At 38.1% G+C, this 17346-nt stretch overlaps 1 protein-coding gene across 4 annotated transcripts in view; it reads left to right on the top strand.

Annotated features, from left to right (window-relative positions):
* STAG1 (stromal antigen 1) overlaps nucleotides 1–17346 on the top strand; it is a 198651-nt gene that overhangs the window by 93428 nt on the left and 87877 nt on the right. For all 4 annotated transcript variants that reach the window (XM_042798545.1, XM_042798550.1, XM_032992581.2 and 1 more), the window contains one exon: nucleotides 12255–12331. In XM_042798545.1, coding sequence (XP_042654479.1) covers nucleotides 12255–12331 — 77 coding nt within the window. The remainder of the gene's footprint in view (nucleotides 1–12254; nucleotides 12332–17346) is intronic.

The following is a 17346-nucleotide window of genomic DNA, read 5'->3' on the forward strand; positions in this document are numbered from 1 at the left end:
ATTCTGTGGCTGAATGACCTCTGGCTTCTATTCAACTACCTGCTTTTGTAAAATTTATTGGGACATTTTATATCCAAGATCAGTCAGGTTTGGTTCAAACAGATAGTTCAGAATTTATTAAGCAGCGTACTTACAGGCAGAAATGCACACAACTCTTATTTCCTTCTTGCAGAGTAATAAAAAAAGCATAGAAAGTTTTCAGGTAGATGGTGGCTTTCATTTAATGAGGGACATCAAATGTTTTAAATATAAGTTGTTTCAAAGATGTTTCTGTATCTGTAGTCTCATTTTATGAAGCAGAGCAGCTATTAGCAAATCAGCTGTTAAAGTTCTTCAGCTTTTTGCTGCGGCTCTGTTTGCAGTGCTTACAAAGTGTCTGTTTTACTGTTGTTGTTTAACATGTCTGATTTTATTCCAACAAAAAACTTACATTGGTAGATACCAGTCAGGGAATTCTGAAAAGTAAGGATCAGCTCAGGAAACCTGGAGCCATTTTGGTCTGTGTGGTGGTGCCATTGCTAATAAGATTTGGCACTGTGTGGGTGCTGCAGGTGCAGACATTCCTTTTAAGCCGGATCCTTTCCTTCCACGTATTGGAGCAGCAGACAGTTTAAGTAAAATCGTAGAGGAACTGTACCAAGTGTATTTCTTCAGAGCCATATTTGGAAAGATCTCATGCTGTTAACAAAGCTTCCCTGAGGTAAATAAAGCAAGCTCAGTTGTCTCAAGGGACAAGAGGCAGGTGAGGGGGACGCGGAGAGGGATGGTCCTTCAGCAGCTGCCAGAGACTGGCTTTTTTGGCCTGCTGAGCTCTGTCAGATCTTAGACAACTCCCAGGTGTGGCAGAGGCCTGGCCCATTGTGGGAAGAAGGATGCTGTAAAGGATTCTGTTTCTCTCCTTTTTTTTTTTTGTTTGTTATTTTTGTTTTTGTTGCTTTGTTTTCTTTCTTCTGAGGTACTATTTTCTGTGGAGTCTAGACCCTGTTGCATCAGTTGAGAATCTCTAGATAATTACTTCTCTTTTTGTAATTTTTTTTAGGACTTCTCTTTCATCTTCCCTTCTTTACTCCTTCTGAGAAACACTGAGAAATAGGGCTAGAAATAAGAGTAACAGAGGACTGAGGAAAGGATCAATACTTCATCAGGGGAAGCAGAAAGACTGAGGGAAAGAGGCTATATAATCCTCCTGTGATTGTCTTTTGCCTCCTAACTTCCTGGTAAGTGGAGGTACCATGTTTTATGGAGTTTTGTTTTATGTATGGGGAGAAATGTAGACATTAACAAGAAATTTGTTTCCCTGATAAAGAAAATATGCTTTCACAAAGGTGGGTATGACAGGGTGTTGAAGGTTGATGGTATTTCTGTGGGTCACTGCTGAGCTGTCTTGTCAGTGCGAACCTGTAGGTGCGACAAGCACATTCAGAGAAAGTGGAAGGAAGGATGGACTTCTGAAGTGAATGTCCTTGGATGGACACTGAAGTGAATGTCCTTGGTGGATGGTTTCTATGAAAGAGAGCTTGAAGTTTTTCGAAGCAGGGAATGTGGATAAGGGTGATGTGGTTAGGAGTCTGCCTAGATTTCCAGAAGGCTTTCAGTGGGGCCTTCACTCTCCAGAGTGAGGAGAAGCTGAGAGAACAGAGGTGCTTAATCTCAAGAAGAGAAGGCCACAGGGAGATTTTACTGCTTTCTTGAAATAATGAGAGACTAGAGAGAAGGTGAAGCCAGATTCTCCATGCAATTCCATAGTAATAGGATGACAGTTAACAGATACAACTTAGGATGCCAGATAACTGATACAAGTTGAAACATGGGATATTTCAGTTTGACATAAGGAGAAACATTTTTCCCATGAGATGTTCAAGTGCTGGAGGCATAAGGGCTGAGGGAGGCCATGGGATCACTGTCCTGGGACATACTCAAAACTCACCTGGGCAGCCTGAGCTAGTTGGCTCTGCTTTGGGAAGGGTTTGGAGTAGCTGACAGTCAGGAATATTGCCAACTGAAATTATTCTACAGTTCTGGAATACTAAGGAAAACAAGTAGCTGTGAGTTTGCCCTTGTGTGGACAAACATTTGGTAAAAATCGTAGGAAACAATGGGAATAAATAATCTGTTTTAAAATAATAATTATTTATTTCTTTTTAAATTGGTGGGGTAAACCTTTTAGCTAGCCAGAAGAATGCATAATAAAGGATCTGTAGTATATGAAGCCTCTTCCAGTATGGTGGAACAGAGATGCGTTATTTTTCGTTGGAGTACTCGGTATTTTTAAAACTACTCTGGGGTTTATTTTAATTGCTATGAAATGTTGTAGAAAGCACACAGAGAGAATATTGGTACATTATAAGTACAAAGGAATGGTACAAAGCAATTGGTCTTAGCTGAAATCAGTTTATCAGATAGACTGCATATTTTCAAGGCCTTCTCTATTTTATTATCCCACACTTGAGCTGTGAGTTATAACCAGAGATGCCTGGTATGAAGCCTCGGTTGACACTGCAGGTACCCGTAACACGTTGATAACTCGCCCAGCAGTGCAGGACTAGGACTGTGCACAGTGAACGTAGGCACACTGGCGATGCCTGTGGCCTGTTGTTAGTAATGGCAATGATACTCTTACTCCAGCCTTGACTACAGAAATGGTCGCACAGCTATGCTCTATTAGCGTGCTTGTGTTTGGAATGTCTGGCTCTTCTCTTGTCACTGGGAACCACTGAGAAGCATCTTGCTCTGTCGTTTTTGCTCCCTCCCATCAGGTATTTATTTATACACACAGATAAAATCCCCATCCAAGACGGGGGAAGAGCTTAGGCCCACACTGGGCCCCTCTCAATGCAGAGGGCAGCTTATGTGGTTGCATGTTTAATAGTGCAGGTGATACGTGAGTCTAGATGTAAAAGCAGTCTTTGATAAAAGGACTTTGGAGCAGTAGATATACCTAAATGCACTTACTTAAAATATTTACATTGTTGTATCTTACGCTTAACTTTCAGCTCTACATCCAAACTATCTATGTTTATATTGCTGGCTTTGAGTCACTTCTGACAGCATGCAGCCAAACTCTGGTTCCACATACGCAGTGATAAGCTGTAGTTACTAATGTTTTGCTCCTGGACCCTGCTGTCATTGTGAATAATTTGAAAATGTAACTTCTTTTCTCGGCAGTGTTCTGGGAGGCAAAGTTAAGAGTTGGAAATAGAGGACAAATTTATGTGTATGTATATTAGAAACAAAGAAACAAATCTCTCAAACTTACATTTCACCTGCATCTGGAGCACTGAATGTAGTTCTGACCATCCCACTTCCAAAAGGTAATACAAAATTAGAGAGAAAAAACAAAGCAACAGGGAAAAGAATGACAAATAGAGGCACAGTTATTCACTGCAAAAAAAAGATCCCTGGCTTATCAAATAAAATGATCAGGCAGCAGCCTTAAATATAGAATGAGGTACCAGCAATATAGTGCTAAACTGCAGGTTTCATTCATGCTCAGTTCTGTGGAGATGAAAAGCACAAATTAATTAAGAGATGAAAGATCCACTAGCAGCTATTAAATCTGATAGTCACAGTGTGGCTTAACAACCTGCAGTTCAGGTAAACCCTAAACTACTGTCAAATGCAAGGTTCATCTAGTGATGACTACTTGCAGTCTTTTTAACACCTACTGCTGATTACTGAGTACAAAATTTCATGCATTAGTTTTTGTTTCATCAGATCCTTGAGGAATGTTTTTCTTAACAAACATTGCCTTACAGCACATGTGCAGGAAGCTGCAGCAATGAGTAGTGCTCAAGGAAAGGAATCTTGGAACCAGTACTAAGTAAAGAGGACAGTTTCAGAGGAGCGTAAACTCAAGAATATATTGAAGTCAGTGCTTTCCCTCTCTCCTCAAGCGTACGTGTGTCCTCCCTCCTTGATCACAGGCTTCTCATTCAGCCGGAGTGAATTGAGGCAGTGCAGGGCCGGGTGTGGCTGCTGGGGGCTGCAGTTGTGGATGCTTCCAAGTGCAAAAGCATGAAGACATTACCAGGAATGAAGCAGTGCCTTTGGGGTAGCAAAAGCTCCTGAGCTTGTTACTCATGTTCACGTCATTTACTGTTGTTGAAGTCTGAAGTTATCTGACAAAAAGATGGGTGCCTTGTGAGAATTACTACTTCAAGCTATCAAGGTGTGAAAAGATCTGTTTTGTGAAATCATTCAGTACAAATACTAGACTGCAACTTTAGTGGCTTTGGTTATTAATTATTTGGTTTCTGTTACTCAGTGGCATTAACATCACGGTGAAAAGCATCTCACAGTTTCTCAATGCAGATACTGTAGGGCCATAACAAAACAGTATTTTCTACCTTAAACTCAGAGTAAGTAAGTTTCATTTATCAAAATTTTAAGACCTGAACACATGACATGTACAGGTTTTTGATGCACTAAATTATGTAGGCCTCTTTCTTTTTCTACTAATCGTTTGTGGAATTAGCATTCTTTTTCCCTGAAGAGCATTATTTGCCATTTTACCAATTTCATTACTATGAAATCCTTTGGCAGCGTTGGCTGTCAGCTTTAATTCTAGCTGTTCTAAATAATTCCATCACCAGCAAATTTTGTCTGCTCCTTTCTTTCAGAGAATTTATATCTGCTATTTAGCATATTTATTGCAACACTGGTGCTTAGAAAGATCTATTGGTAGGTTGATTCCATTCTGAAAACTGGCCATTTTTGCTATCTTTGCTTTCCTGTCTTTTAATCTGAAAACTTATTTTACTATTGCATATCAGCTTCTTTAAGAATTAAGATGAGGAAGATCATTATAGGATTTTGAAAATGTATATTTGTTGTATAAATTTATGACTTTTAGCTGCTTATTGATGTCTTGTGGAGCTCCAAGGGGTTTGTGAAACATTTCTTCACAAAAATAATATCAAACCTTGCATAGGCCCACTAGTTCTGTTGTATATCACCTTCCAGTCTGGCACAGCAATCAGATTAAATGGTATGTAGTTCTTTGGGTCACTCCTGGTTTCTTTATTTTTCCCTTTTTTAATTCTTCTGACATTCAGGATAGTTTAAGCAAGTAGCAAATTCTCACATATAATTGGAGTTTAGGAATTTCATAGGAATTGGTTTCTTTACAGTAGACGTTAAGTTTCTATCACTTGTTACTTTAAGAATGTGTATTTTTTTTTTGTTCCAGCAAGGGGAAGTAACTGGATTATTGTTGACACAAATCATTGTCCTCTTAAAAATTTCTGACATTCTTCAATGTATTTCTTCCCATACCTGTAATGAAGGAATTGTTACCTTCACTGTTATCTTCTGGATCAAATAAAATTTTGTTTTTTTAAAGGGATGAACAGATCAAATCATATGCAACACTAGTTATATACATGAAGTTATCAACTTCTTAATCTTATTCAGAACTTTGAACTTCTAAGTGTAATACAGAATTGCTCACTCTAAAAATTAAACAATTGTGCTTTAATTTGGGTATTGGAAATAGCAAGGATTTAATACTAAAATTCCAGTTTCTTGCAGTGAGCCCTATAGTACTCAAAACAATAAGTCTTCGCAGCTTTACTGATGTTTTTGACAACTTTTATTGATAATTCTTACATCTATTGGCACTATTAACATTACTGATGGTTTTAAGCCAGTTTCCATTTTAGTAAACTTGAAGATGTTATATTGAGGTTTCCATACCGGGCAAGATGTCTTCCTTTATGCTGAATTTGGTTGTGCAAGGTCCACAAAAACAATTCAGCTAATTTTTTGAATGACAATAAGAAAAAAGTGTTTTCTTGCTTATGTTTAAGTTCTGTCAACCAGAACAAAACCAGATATCTTGGCCTTGTGTTATAGAGGAGGTAAAATTCAAAGTGCTTTGAATGTGCCTCTTCCTGTCTCATTTCTTGGCTATGTTGTACGTACATGCCATCGTTGGGCGTGCAATGAGCACAGAGTAGGAACTGTAGGTGGCAGTCAGGCATTGGGAGGAGAGAGCACCAAAAGCCCGTCAGAACAGTGAAAGGACTGGAACGACCGACGTTTCCTCCATTCCAGAACCTAGATTTCGCTGCAGATTTTTTCAGCTTGAACATCACATTGCAATAGAGAAATGTATTTGTACCCTCAGATATCTGTACACAACAAGTAACCAGTTACTTTATTTGTCTTTTTCTCTACTGACTGGTGGAAGTCTGTTCTGTTTATATGTTTCTCATCAGCAGGGCTAACACAGTTCTCTGTAATGGCTTTTCTGGTCTTCATCTAATTCAAAAAAATTTCTTGTAAGGATTTTTAACGAAATCAAGACCTGAAAATTCAGGAGAAGGAGCTTACCACTAAATCTTTGCCATGCATGACATGTACATTTGTTCTGAAATCTAGAGTAGCTTTCTTGAAAATGTCTAGGCAGTGATAGAGGGGGAGAGAAGCTGGGAGTTTCTGCTGTAGACATCTACTGTGAGCCGTCAAAGTTTTTTTTTTTTTTTTTAATCTTTATGTAGAGTTGTATGATGTAGGTTGTGAGATGAAGGGATTTAAACTAGCAAGGTATCATCAAGGAGTGGAATATAGAAAGTTTTAAGGATTGCCCAGTGAATTCTTACAATATGCTGGAGACAGTTTTTTGATACAGAAGATGGAGAATGCAGATAGAAAACACTCTTCTTTAAAGGTAATTCTCATTACTGGGATGGTATCTTAAATGAGCTCAGTCATTAGAATGATAATATTCCTAGTTTAGCGACAACAAAGTGAAGATCAAAGCAATCATAATGGTCTTCAAAAGTGGAAGAGACTATACTGAAAAAATAGATACAGAAATCTGTGTGAGAAACACGACCAAGGAAAAAAAAATAAGAGCTTCCTGTTTGAAAAAGTTAGATTTGAGACTCAAGTCCAAAATAATCTAAAGGAAAGGAAGAATAGGAATTATAGCAAGAGAAAACTTCTTTGAATCATGTGCTATGCAATGATCTGAAAGTCAAAATGGAATGTGAAAAATCAAAGAATTAAAGGTTCAGGAATGGCAGGAGCATGTCGGACAAAATCAGAGCAATGCATAAAATAAGTGAAACAAAATTAAGGGTAACGCAATTATTTTCTGTTAGTAAATGAATGAGCAGAAGGTCCATTGAAGAGTTGGACTGCAGCAAGAGAATACACTTTTTCTGTGTATACTGTGTGTAGGGTGAATGGTAAGGAGTTAACACTGCAGGGAGATCTCAGAGAACACATTTAAATGTATTTTGGAAACTGACATTTGGTTTTGTTGTAGGAGGGTAGACTTAGATGAACTATTAGAATTCTTTTCAACAGCTACCTATGATTCTCTGATAAGGTTTTAATTATATGAGGCTGTAATTTTTTTTTTCATTGGGATTCTTACTGATTCATTCAGTAAGAGTTCAACCTTCTAAATCTATTTTGAGAATTAATTAGGTCTTTGTCTTTTAAGAAGATACTGGCTTTTGAATACTGCTTTATTGGTGGCAGAAGTTGGGGAATGTAGAGTCCATGCAGCAGGAAGAATTGGGAAATAAATCAATAAAAAGGTCTTCTGTTGCTGTGCGTGCTGCAAAAGCTGAAATTCAACTAAGTATTTAGTCTAACTTCTTTCTACAGTCTTGACTTCTGGTTTCAGTAAAGTGTTTCAGTTTTCAAGCACAGAAATCAATAGAAAGTTAGGAGCCCTGATAGGATTTAAGAGTTTCAGCATCTATATGCTTCAGCTGTCCTGATACTGCTTCCATTTAGATTAATGTTTAATGCTTATTGATTCCAATGAGGTAAGATCTACTTCAGTGTTCCGATGCAATCATGAGCAAGCCACAGAAAATAAACTTTTCTACTGGCGTGAGTAATTTTTGGTTAGTTCCAGATAGCTCTTTTCTGGGAACAGTGAATGAAGTGTTAGAGAAGCATATCATAACCCAAGTTGAGCAGTGAGAATTAATGTGCTCCTTATGGTTTGACTTCAGTCTTTTTTTATCATCTTTCATTTGGAGATTTGTAACTAACACTTCTGAGATGACTGAAAACTGCACTTACAGACATTGTGGGAGTGGATTATTTCTTATGATCTGAATGGTAATTGGGAGAAAGGTATAGGAAGTGCACATCGAGTGGTATCAAGGGAAAGCAATATTGCCTATCCAGCAATTCTGTAATCATCATATATCCTTGCAAGGTCTTTATTAAACTTGCCCTCTCTTGACAACTTCAGCAGTCAAGATTCTTCCCGGTGCTCTGATCTCAACTATTGACTTTCAGATAATGCAAAACAGTACATTGCTTTTTTCATATGATACCTTCCAGTTCAAAACTTGTAGTGTCTTCATCTTGATGCCTTTATGAATCTTTCTTCTGGTTACTGTTTTTCCAATTTGTGTGATTGAGAGACACTAATCAGTCACTGAGAATTTAAGGTCCCACAATTAATCCTTCTTTGGCAGAAGACTCTGGGCTTACTTTATAACCATTGACTTCAGTCTTGAACTGCAGTTTTCCCACCACTTTTCTTGCAGCTTACTCAGTTTGTCCAAACTCAGGTCGTCCAAAAGAGAAAGGATAACATTGGCTGTGTAGCTTCCATGAATAAAGGTACCAGAGATTAAAACTGACTATATAGTATAGTTAGTATACTTCATCATATATGATTTATTGCCAACTGTCAGTAGTTTAGATTTCAAGAGTCCATTTACTATTGAGTAATTTGTTTTCATTTGTAGTATTTAAATGCCTGTGGGCTATTACAGGTGGAGTACCACTTACATAGTGGATGGTTTCTGTCATATAAACTTCCCTTTCCTATAGAAGTACCAGAATTGCCATATGCAGGAGGCAGTTGTAGTGTTTGATATGATGGTGTTCCCAGATTTCCAGCAGTGGTTAGTGCCTTCTGTTTCAGAGGAGGAAAGGCAGCCATGGGGCAACCTGCATCCAAAGAGTACCCTCTCTAACTCCCAGACTGAAGGTTGGTTGTTGCTCAAACTTGAGAACTTGCACATCTTACATAGCTCTTGGGGATTTTTGTTGTTAATTTTGTTTTGCAGGGTTTGCTTTTGTAACTGGTTAGTCTCACTATAAATATATGTTTTGAAGCCACTGAGTCTGCGGTATGTTATATCTCCTGGAAATGTTATATCTTGTACACATTTTTTTGTTGGTTGTTTTTTTTTTTTTTTTAAAGTGTTTTCATCCAATTTTGTATAGATCCCTTTAGTCTTTCTCTCCTCTAGCTGAAATAATGTTGTGTCTTCTGTATTGGCTTTTTCTTTTGACTTTTAAAAGCCAGGTCAGCTGACATGATTAATTATTGACAAATTAAATTGATATTTGTCTTAGCAGAAAGTTAAAGTGGAATTTTGTCATTAAGGAAATATACATCCATATAGAAAATCCGCTGTATTTTAAAGATTCGCTTTAAAATGGGAGAGTTTAGCTTTGCACTAATCATAAAAAACATGAATTTGAACAATGTTGACCATTGCAGTGTTGAAATGTTGTGATGACACCATGAAATGTGTGGTGAGCAGAGTCTTCATAGCATATTTACAGTGTGTTAAATCAGTTTCCCAGAAAAGCAGACAGGATTGTGTTTTGGTCAGGTGGGGGAAAGGTGGTGGTCGAAAAGCAGTCAGGCCAAAGCTATTACCTACTGCCAGATAAGTAGAAATGCTCATTTTGCTTGACATGGCTTCCAGTAAACTTTGTCGTAAAAAATGGAGGAAAGAATGAGACATGGCAGTGAGTTGGTAAGTGCTGTTCATCTTCACTCCTCTTAATGCTTGCTGACACTTCCTTGGCAGTGTTGAGCTGTTGTCCGCCCTGGCGTCCCTAGGAGATGTCAAGAGCTTGTTTTCCATCCTCTGCCTGCTGCTCCCAAAGAGCTGCACCATTGCTTGTTTGAAAGATGCGTGTAGAATCTACCTGTAACACCTCTGCACACTGATCAGTAGAAATCCTACAGTGCCCAGCAGGTAAACGATGCTGTCTGGTCTAGTCACGGAATTCCAGATTCCAGGCAAACTGCCTGGGGTCTGTAGTCCCTGGCCAGTTCAGGGGGCAGGTTCCACGTGTCTGTGGCACAGAGTGCAAAGCTTGTTGCCCGACAGTAACACGGAGGGGGTGTGTGCATCCAGTACGAGCCACCAGCTTCCTCTGAGCACTGCTGCCGCGTCAGCAAAGTTGTTGAATTAAAGTGGCAGACCTCCTGAAACAGATTCCTCCAGAGAAATTGTTCAAGGAAAAACTATACTTGACCTGTGAAGTACCATGTAGGAGGTCACTTAAGTAGTAACAATATCTGAGACACTAATTAATAGTGACCACAGTATAATTGCATTCCGTATCCTCAGGGAGAAAAGACAGAGAGAACCACAACAGAAAGTTGAAGGGAGATTTTAATCAGGTGAAGTGCATTAACAAGGAATTTTAGTGATGGTATTTTTACTTTTTCTGACAAAGTAATGTGGTTATATATTTTATGGAAGCTATTTCAGGGCTATAACAAATAAAATAAAGGTCAATAGGTTACTTTTTCAATGAGGGTTATATTACCAATGAAAAGAGCAACAGATGACAGCATGCATTGAGAGAAAGAGGAACTAATGCAGTTGAGGTGGATTTCTAAGAATAGCTGACGCCTATTTAATACTCGGAGATGTACCATGAAACAGTTTCACTTACTCAAAACTTTCAATATTGGGGGAAACAATAAAATAGAGGTGCATTTACAAATTATTTCAAGGCTGACAAAACAGGTCTTCAGCTGTCATATGGTGATATTTTCTTGTGTTTCTTGTTTTATATTGATATATTGCATTACTAATTGTTTATTAATACTACGGAAGTTACCATGCACAAACTTAAATTGCCATTGTTAGAACTGAGGTTCACAGTGTTACCCAGCAGGAAATAGATAACAAGTAAATATTAATTCATGAAGAAGCAAGACCAATTCAAGAAATCATTGCGGAAGTTTTGTTGTAAGACAGTACCCCTGCTAAGATACAGAGGACTGGTGTGCTGTAATATTTTCAGATGCATGTTTCTAATGCTTGTTTTTCAGGAAATAAAATACCAGAATGAAAACATTCTCATAATATTTAGTATACTTAAATTATCTTTATTTGTCCTTTGTACAGGGCCTAATACTATTAGCTGTTAAGCTGCTTCTGTTATGGTTTGAATATTTGGAGCCATGCGGTGGATCATTAATCCAATTGAACTTTTTGCAAAAGCAGGGAGACTTACTCTTTGTAATGTTAATGACGTTGGGATGGATTTTCTAGCTCTGCAGTTCGCCTAATTTTTCTTCATTTCCTCCACTAACAAAAGAAGATTGTGAAGTGGCAAAAAGAAGATTGTGCATTAGCAAAAAAAAAAAAATGTTCTCTATGTTGTCTTGTGTTATATGGTTGGATATTTAGACAGTGTCTAGTTGCAAAGGCAGTAATGTATAAAAATAATGTATTTGTTTATACTGACTGGTTTTAGATCAAGTCACGGGAATTTTTATTTATTGCTGTGGTGGTGTTATATTTTCAATTTTGGTAGCTTTGCTCAATTTACAATGAAAAGCTAACCCTATCAACTTTACTGTTCAGGTAACGAGGGGAATGACATAATCCAAATGAAGGAATAACATAGATGCAATTGCTGCTTATGGTCCTGATCTGGCTCACATCTTGACTGAGCCCTTTGGTTTTGGAAAGACTTGTGGACAGCAGCACCATCTGATGCAGTTGTGCTAGCTCAGGTCTGCAGGTGCTGTAGCTCCAGTCCCGCCTAAGTGGGTTGAAAACCACTCTTGTGTCCCTGCATAGAGATCATGGTATATCTGTAATCTCGGTGACCCAACATAAAAAGTGGAGAATTACTAGTAGTGGCTGTGAAACTGAAAGATGGTCTTCGTTTTATTTTGTACACAAAATTAAAAACACTTGGCAACTGCAGACATGACCTGAGTCCTACATTGCTGTCACTTCTGTATCACACTTGCTCAGTTGTAAAGAGTAAAAGATGGACAATTTCACTAACTCCTAGTCTAATAGCACATTACAGGAGAGAGGATTTTTTTTTCTACCCAGTTCTTCAAGAGACCATTTTGTTCAATGTGTTCCTGTTATTACTGCATTATATATTCTTTCATATGTATTACTGAGCTGTAAGTTTAGTAGAAGAAAAACATTGATAGGTTGACATAACAAAAAATGGTTTGTGTTAATTTCTTTTGTTCTTTCATTACGTTACAGGTACTGTAAGAATTGAAATGTTCAGGAACATGCAAAATGCAGAAATCATAAGGAAAATGACAGAAGAATTTGATGAGGTATAGTATACAAATAGGTCTTTAAACATTATGAAACATACTACAGTATGCTATTGTTTTAAAATAAAAATGCAATGGACAGGTAACCAGTGGATAAAGAATGTCTTGATATGAGAAATTGTATTGGCAAACAAAACAGCAATTTAAACTATTGGATGAGGAATAACAAGCCAGCATGAGCTTGAGGAAAGAATAATAATGGACAACCAAAAAGTAACAAAATAATCTGAAAATGTAGTTATAATTGCTCGTCTTGAAAAGTCAGTGTTGTGGATTGAATAGGCTCTGGATGCTGAAGTACCGGTATGGAAAAGTTTGTGAATTAGCCAGTTTAAGGGCATATGTGTACTGTCACACAAAAGTGTGGAGCAAGCTCGCATCTGGTGGTGTAGGAGAACCTAGCCAGGTCTGAGTCTGCAGGAACTAGCTTGGGTCCCTGTTAGCCCTGGTCTGGATCCATGTAGGCCCTCATATATCTTTGTGTGGTTTTAGGAGTATCCTTGTCTGTCCGCATCCTGGATGTTAGAGAGGTTAGTAAGAGGAGGCAGTAAGAACTGTAGAATTTTCTCATCCCACTGGAACTGGTGGTGGTATTCTGGATTTTGACGTTTACCCCTTGGAACAGCCATCATAAAACAAAGAACTCCAGATTCCAGAGACAGGACTGCAAGCTTGGCATTTGCAGCATTCTGCTCTGTTTTCTATGTGAAAATTGATGTTTTGTTCAGTTGAAATGGCAATTTAAACCAAATGGTAACTTGACGTGAAAATTACCATTTTGGAATAGTGTTACAGAAAGAAATACTCTTTCAAAAGTTCTAAGCATTTTGTTTGAAACAAATGTATTACAATTCAGATTGGGTGTCTTCTGTCAAAATAAAAACGTTCCTAATGGTAAATGCTTTTTAGCTTTGAGATTCTTCAAAATGTAATTTCTTTGATTTTTTCATGTATAAAAAAATGAAATATTCTGAGTGTTCATTTTGTATAGTGAGGAAAACAAATGTTGAAATGTGAATTTTCTGTAGGACAGCAGTATCTTTTTCTGACCGATTCTAAGTGGAATGCCAAGGCTGTGATTCAAAAAATGAAGCAGGAAAACTATAAATGTGTACACTGCTCTTTTTCAGGATTTTATTCTGCAAGATTTCAATCTTATTTATGGCCTTGAACAACAGAATGTTTAAGTACGTACTTAACTGCAGCCATGTGGTGGATGCTCCTTCTGCTGTACTCACGTATTCACTCAGGGCTGTTGTGTACAGGTGGGATAGGGCACAGTGATTAAAGTTTAGGTGTGCAATGATGAATGAAAAGTTTGTATCAATTCATGCTACTTCCTAGCTGAAATAATTTTGCTGTTTAAAACTTCATCCAACCAAAGCTAGTAAGATGCAATGATTTTTTACTCGTGTAATTTGAAAACAGAATCAGATACTGTCTTTAGTCTAGCCCCATTGTACAAAATAGGATGGCCAAGGGGCTGTCCAAAAGCCAAGGAACACTTTTTCTGCCCAAGGGAGGATTGTCTCACAGTTGACAGAAGAAGGTATTTCTCAAAAAACCCTTTTCAAAAACTGTCAAAGTTTTTTTCTCAAAGGAGAAAAACCCCTGTTCCTTATGCACAGTATGAATGAACATATAAGCAACATACCTCAAAGAACTACAGTTACTAGTACATGAACTTCCTTTCTCCCTTGGCCAAAACTTTTCTGAACCTCTGCAGTCCTAACAGAAAGTTTCCTTTCTGGCTCCTGCCTTAACACTTGAATGGATTTGTGAAAGAAATTGTGGTTTTGGTATAAAAACATGAAATTGTTAGTCTTAGACCACAACCCAGTGAATATTTTGAAATCTGGTATAAACTCATATCCTGTTAGCAGTGGAAAGCATTTTAGAACTTAGTGCAGTTTTCAACTGATGTGCATATGTCAGATGATCACAGCATAGTAAGTTTAGAGTTGTTATATGATCTGTTTGTTCTTATTGTTAGTCATAATATTTCAGATTGGTCTGTGCTTAAAAGGATGTCATAGTCACAAAAAATACAAGCTTTTAGAACAAGAGCAGCTTACATTACTGTTCAGGGTAAAACACATAATGAAACAAACAAAGAAAGTATTTCTCAGTCTTCAGCAGATTGTAAAATTGCAATTGCAACTGGTGTAGCATTAGTACACTTCTTGGCCCTCTGCTTTGTGTCCACCACTTCAAGACTCAGAACAATCATTTGTTTCTGGGAGAGCTGTTGGTAGCAGACACCATTTGCCAGTGACAGTGCCTTGACTAAAGGCAACCCAAGCTAAATTTGCCAGATCTGCATGATCCTCCCCAACCTTTATTTTCTTTCTGGTGAAAGGAGAAGAGAACCCAGTCATATCTACTCCTTGCCTCCTTTCAGCAGTTCCGTTGGCTGTGTTCCCTGACTCTGTGCAGACTGACTGGACTGCTTCCTTGAGCCCATCCTGCCACTGGATATATATTTTTTTTTTTGTAAGTCTGTAGTAAGCAATGAAAGAAAGGGAGCTAGCAGGAGACCAACAGTGGTGGCTGGTCCAGGTGGTCATACATTACCTCAGTAAAGCACCACCATTCCCTGCACAGCTGAGGAACAGCCCTCAGATTCTCATTCTGAATATCACTGTTGCCATTTCACCTGTAGTACCTCTCTTCCAGTACCCCAGGACTCCCAATGTGCTTCCCCTCCATGTCATCCTGAGACAAAGCAGTTGCCCGGAGCTGTTGCCACCAGAACACTTTCCTTGCCCTGCTGTCCTCTCATGTCCCTAAATCCAGTGACAGTCCATGAGAGGGGAATGATCTGACTGTGGGAGTGAAGGAGAATGAGAGAGTTAGTGAGGCTTTTGTCAAAATAATTAGGCCAGTCTACCAGCCCAGCCTACCTTTGTTGTCATCTTTAGACTTGCCGTTTTCATTTCAACAAGCCTGGAGCTAATAGGGAAATAAAAGTACAAGTGTAGCATTAACTAGGATAAAATCTTGCATTAGCTATTCATTAGCACAGTATACTGCCCAGGAAATATATAGTCTCCGCTGAAAGTGTTCAGATTTTCTATGTTATTTATTTTCTCAGGATCATTACATTGTTCTGTCAGTGCTGCAGTCATCAGCTGGGTGCTGGTCCTAATTTCTGCATTTATGGCAGGGATTGAAGCATTGATCTTCCTGATCTTGAGTGGAGGAACACTTGTGTGGGACCTAGATGATGGAAATAATTTTGTTCATTGCTATCCCAGGTTCAGTTTAAAATGGGGAATTCCATGGACATCCATCTGCTGCACTATTTGGGTGCTTGGCTTTCGAGTATGGGCATTTTGTAGATGAATTCCCTTATAATTCTTGTGCTAGAGTAAGCAGGTAAACAAAAACTTGTTTTGGTTTGAGTTTTCTAACGATAGGACCATCAAGTACCACATATCAGCATCAGTGATGTATCACATTTTTATTGGTATTCACGAAGAAAAGATCCAATAAAGTGGGTTTATTGGAGGTTTATTCTTCCCACTTCGACCAGATGAGCTGTTCTTGGTGCAGTCCTCACATGCTCTTTGAAAGGACTGTCTAATTTGTAATTGTAGGTTAAAAATGCATCATATAAATGTGAGTAGTTACATGCAGCACTCGAGATTCTGAGGATCTGTTCCAAAAGTTTTATATACGTACCTCTAGAAAGCATATATTATGTATGTAAGTTCACACGCAGAGTTCCCACAGGTGCTGTGGAGGGGCACGGACTGTGCATGGACTTAGTCTGGAGGCAATTTATGAAGATAAGGTTTAAGGAGGGAAAAGAAACGGAATCTGGGGTGTTCATATGGAATTACTGTCAGGAAAGCATTGAGGATAAAGCTTTAGCATTTTCATTTCAGTCCTAAATTTAAATAAATTATGAGACTAATGCAGGACTCGTATTTACATGGCAAGACACTGTACCTTGCGGAAATTCGCTAACAAGAGCATTAGGCATCAGCTGACAAAGAATACTTCAAAACACGTGGCGCTTCTAATGATACTGCTACGTATTTTAGACTGTGTTTATCTGGGTTTCTACTAATAAATACTTTGATCTAAGTCACAGAAATTCTGATGACTCACAGCTACAATTGAACATGCTAGGAGATGTCTATGTGTCAGGAGCTTTACAACTCTTTGAATTATTTATTTAAAACAAAACTATTTCTCTTGGATTGGCTATTCAAAGTTAGACGTAAAAATATTTCTTGTTAAGATTGTGTCATTCAGCATTGTAATGAATGAGACAGTAAGGTCATTAAGAGTGCCTTATTTTGTCTTTTTCTAACATTTGAGCACTTGTCTTTGCAATTCTAATCTTTATTTTAGTATGACTGAAACGTGTATGATTTGGTTAAATTTCATAGACAGTGTTCTTTGCCTCAGGGGAATATAGTTTGTTAAGTTTAGGTATGAGGTTATTTGATTACAGCTCCTCTGCACTTACATTGCTGGCTTTACATGGTTCAGTCTGGGCAATAAGAGAAGTCCAGAGAGAGTAGGAGTGCTTGTTCTTCACAAAAACGCAGAATAAATATGTGCAAACGGATTTAACTTTGATACTACTGACTTCTTATCTTGGAGAGATTGAAGCTGGAGTATCGTTGCCTTGATGCTTTGGATAATCAGAATTGGCTTACAAATCAGGTGACCAGGGAGATGAAATGTAATCTTTTCCACTGAGGGGGGGGAAAAAGCATTTTCTAATTATGGGGGGTGCAGTCTCACTGAAATGCAATATTACTTGAAGTGAGAGTAGTAAGAGCAGACTTGGAGAGGAGTTAAACTTAAAAGAACTGAGTGTTCACATGCCTACTCCAATCTTACAATAATCTTTGGAAGATAGGACGTATGAAACTGTGTGGAGTTTAGGAATCTGTAGTAAAATCCCCATTACTTCTATCAGAAGGCAGGTTTTACCAGTAGAAAAAGGGTAAGTTTATAAGATTTTAAAAAGGGAAGTACTGACTTTCTGATAAGAT

Source organism: Tyto alba, unplaced genomic scaffold (assembly GCF_018691265.1).
Source record: "Tyto alba isolate M040663 unplaced genomic scaffold, T.alba_DEE_v4.0 Super-Scaffold_10, whole genome shotgun sequence".
NCBI lineage: Eukaryota > Metazoa > Chordata > Aves > Strigiformes > Tytonidae > Tyto > Tyto alba.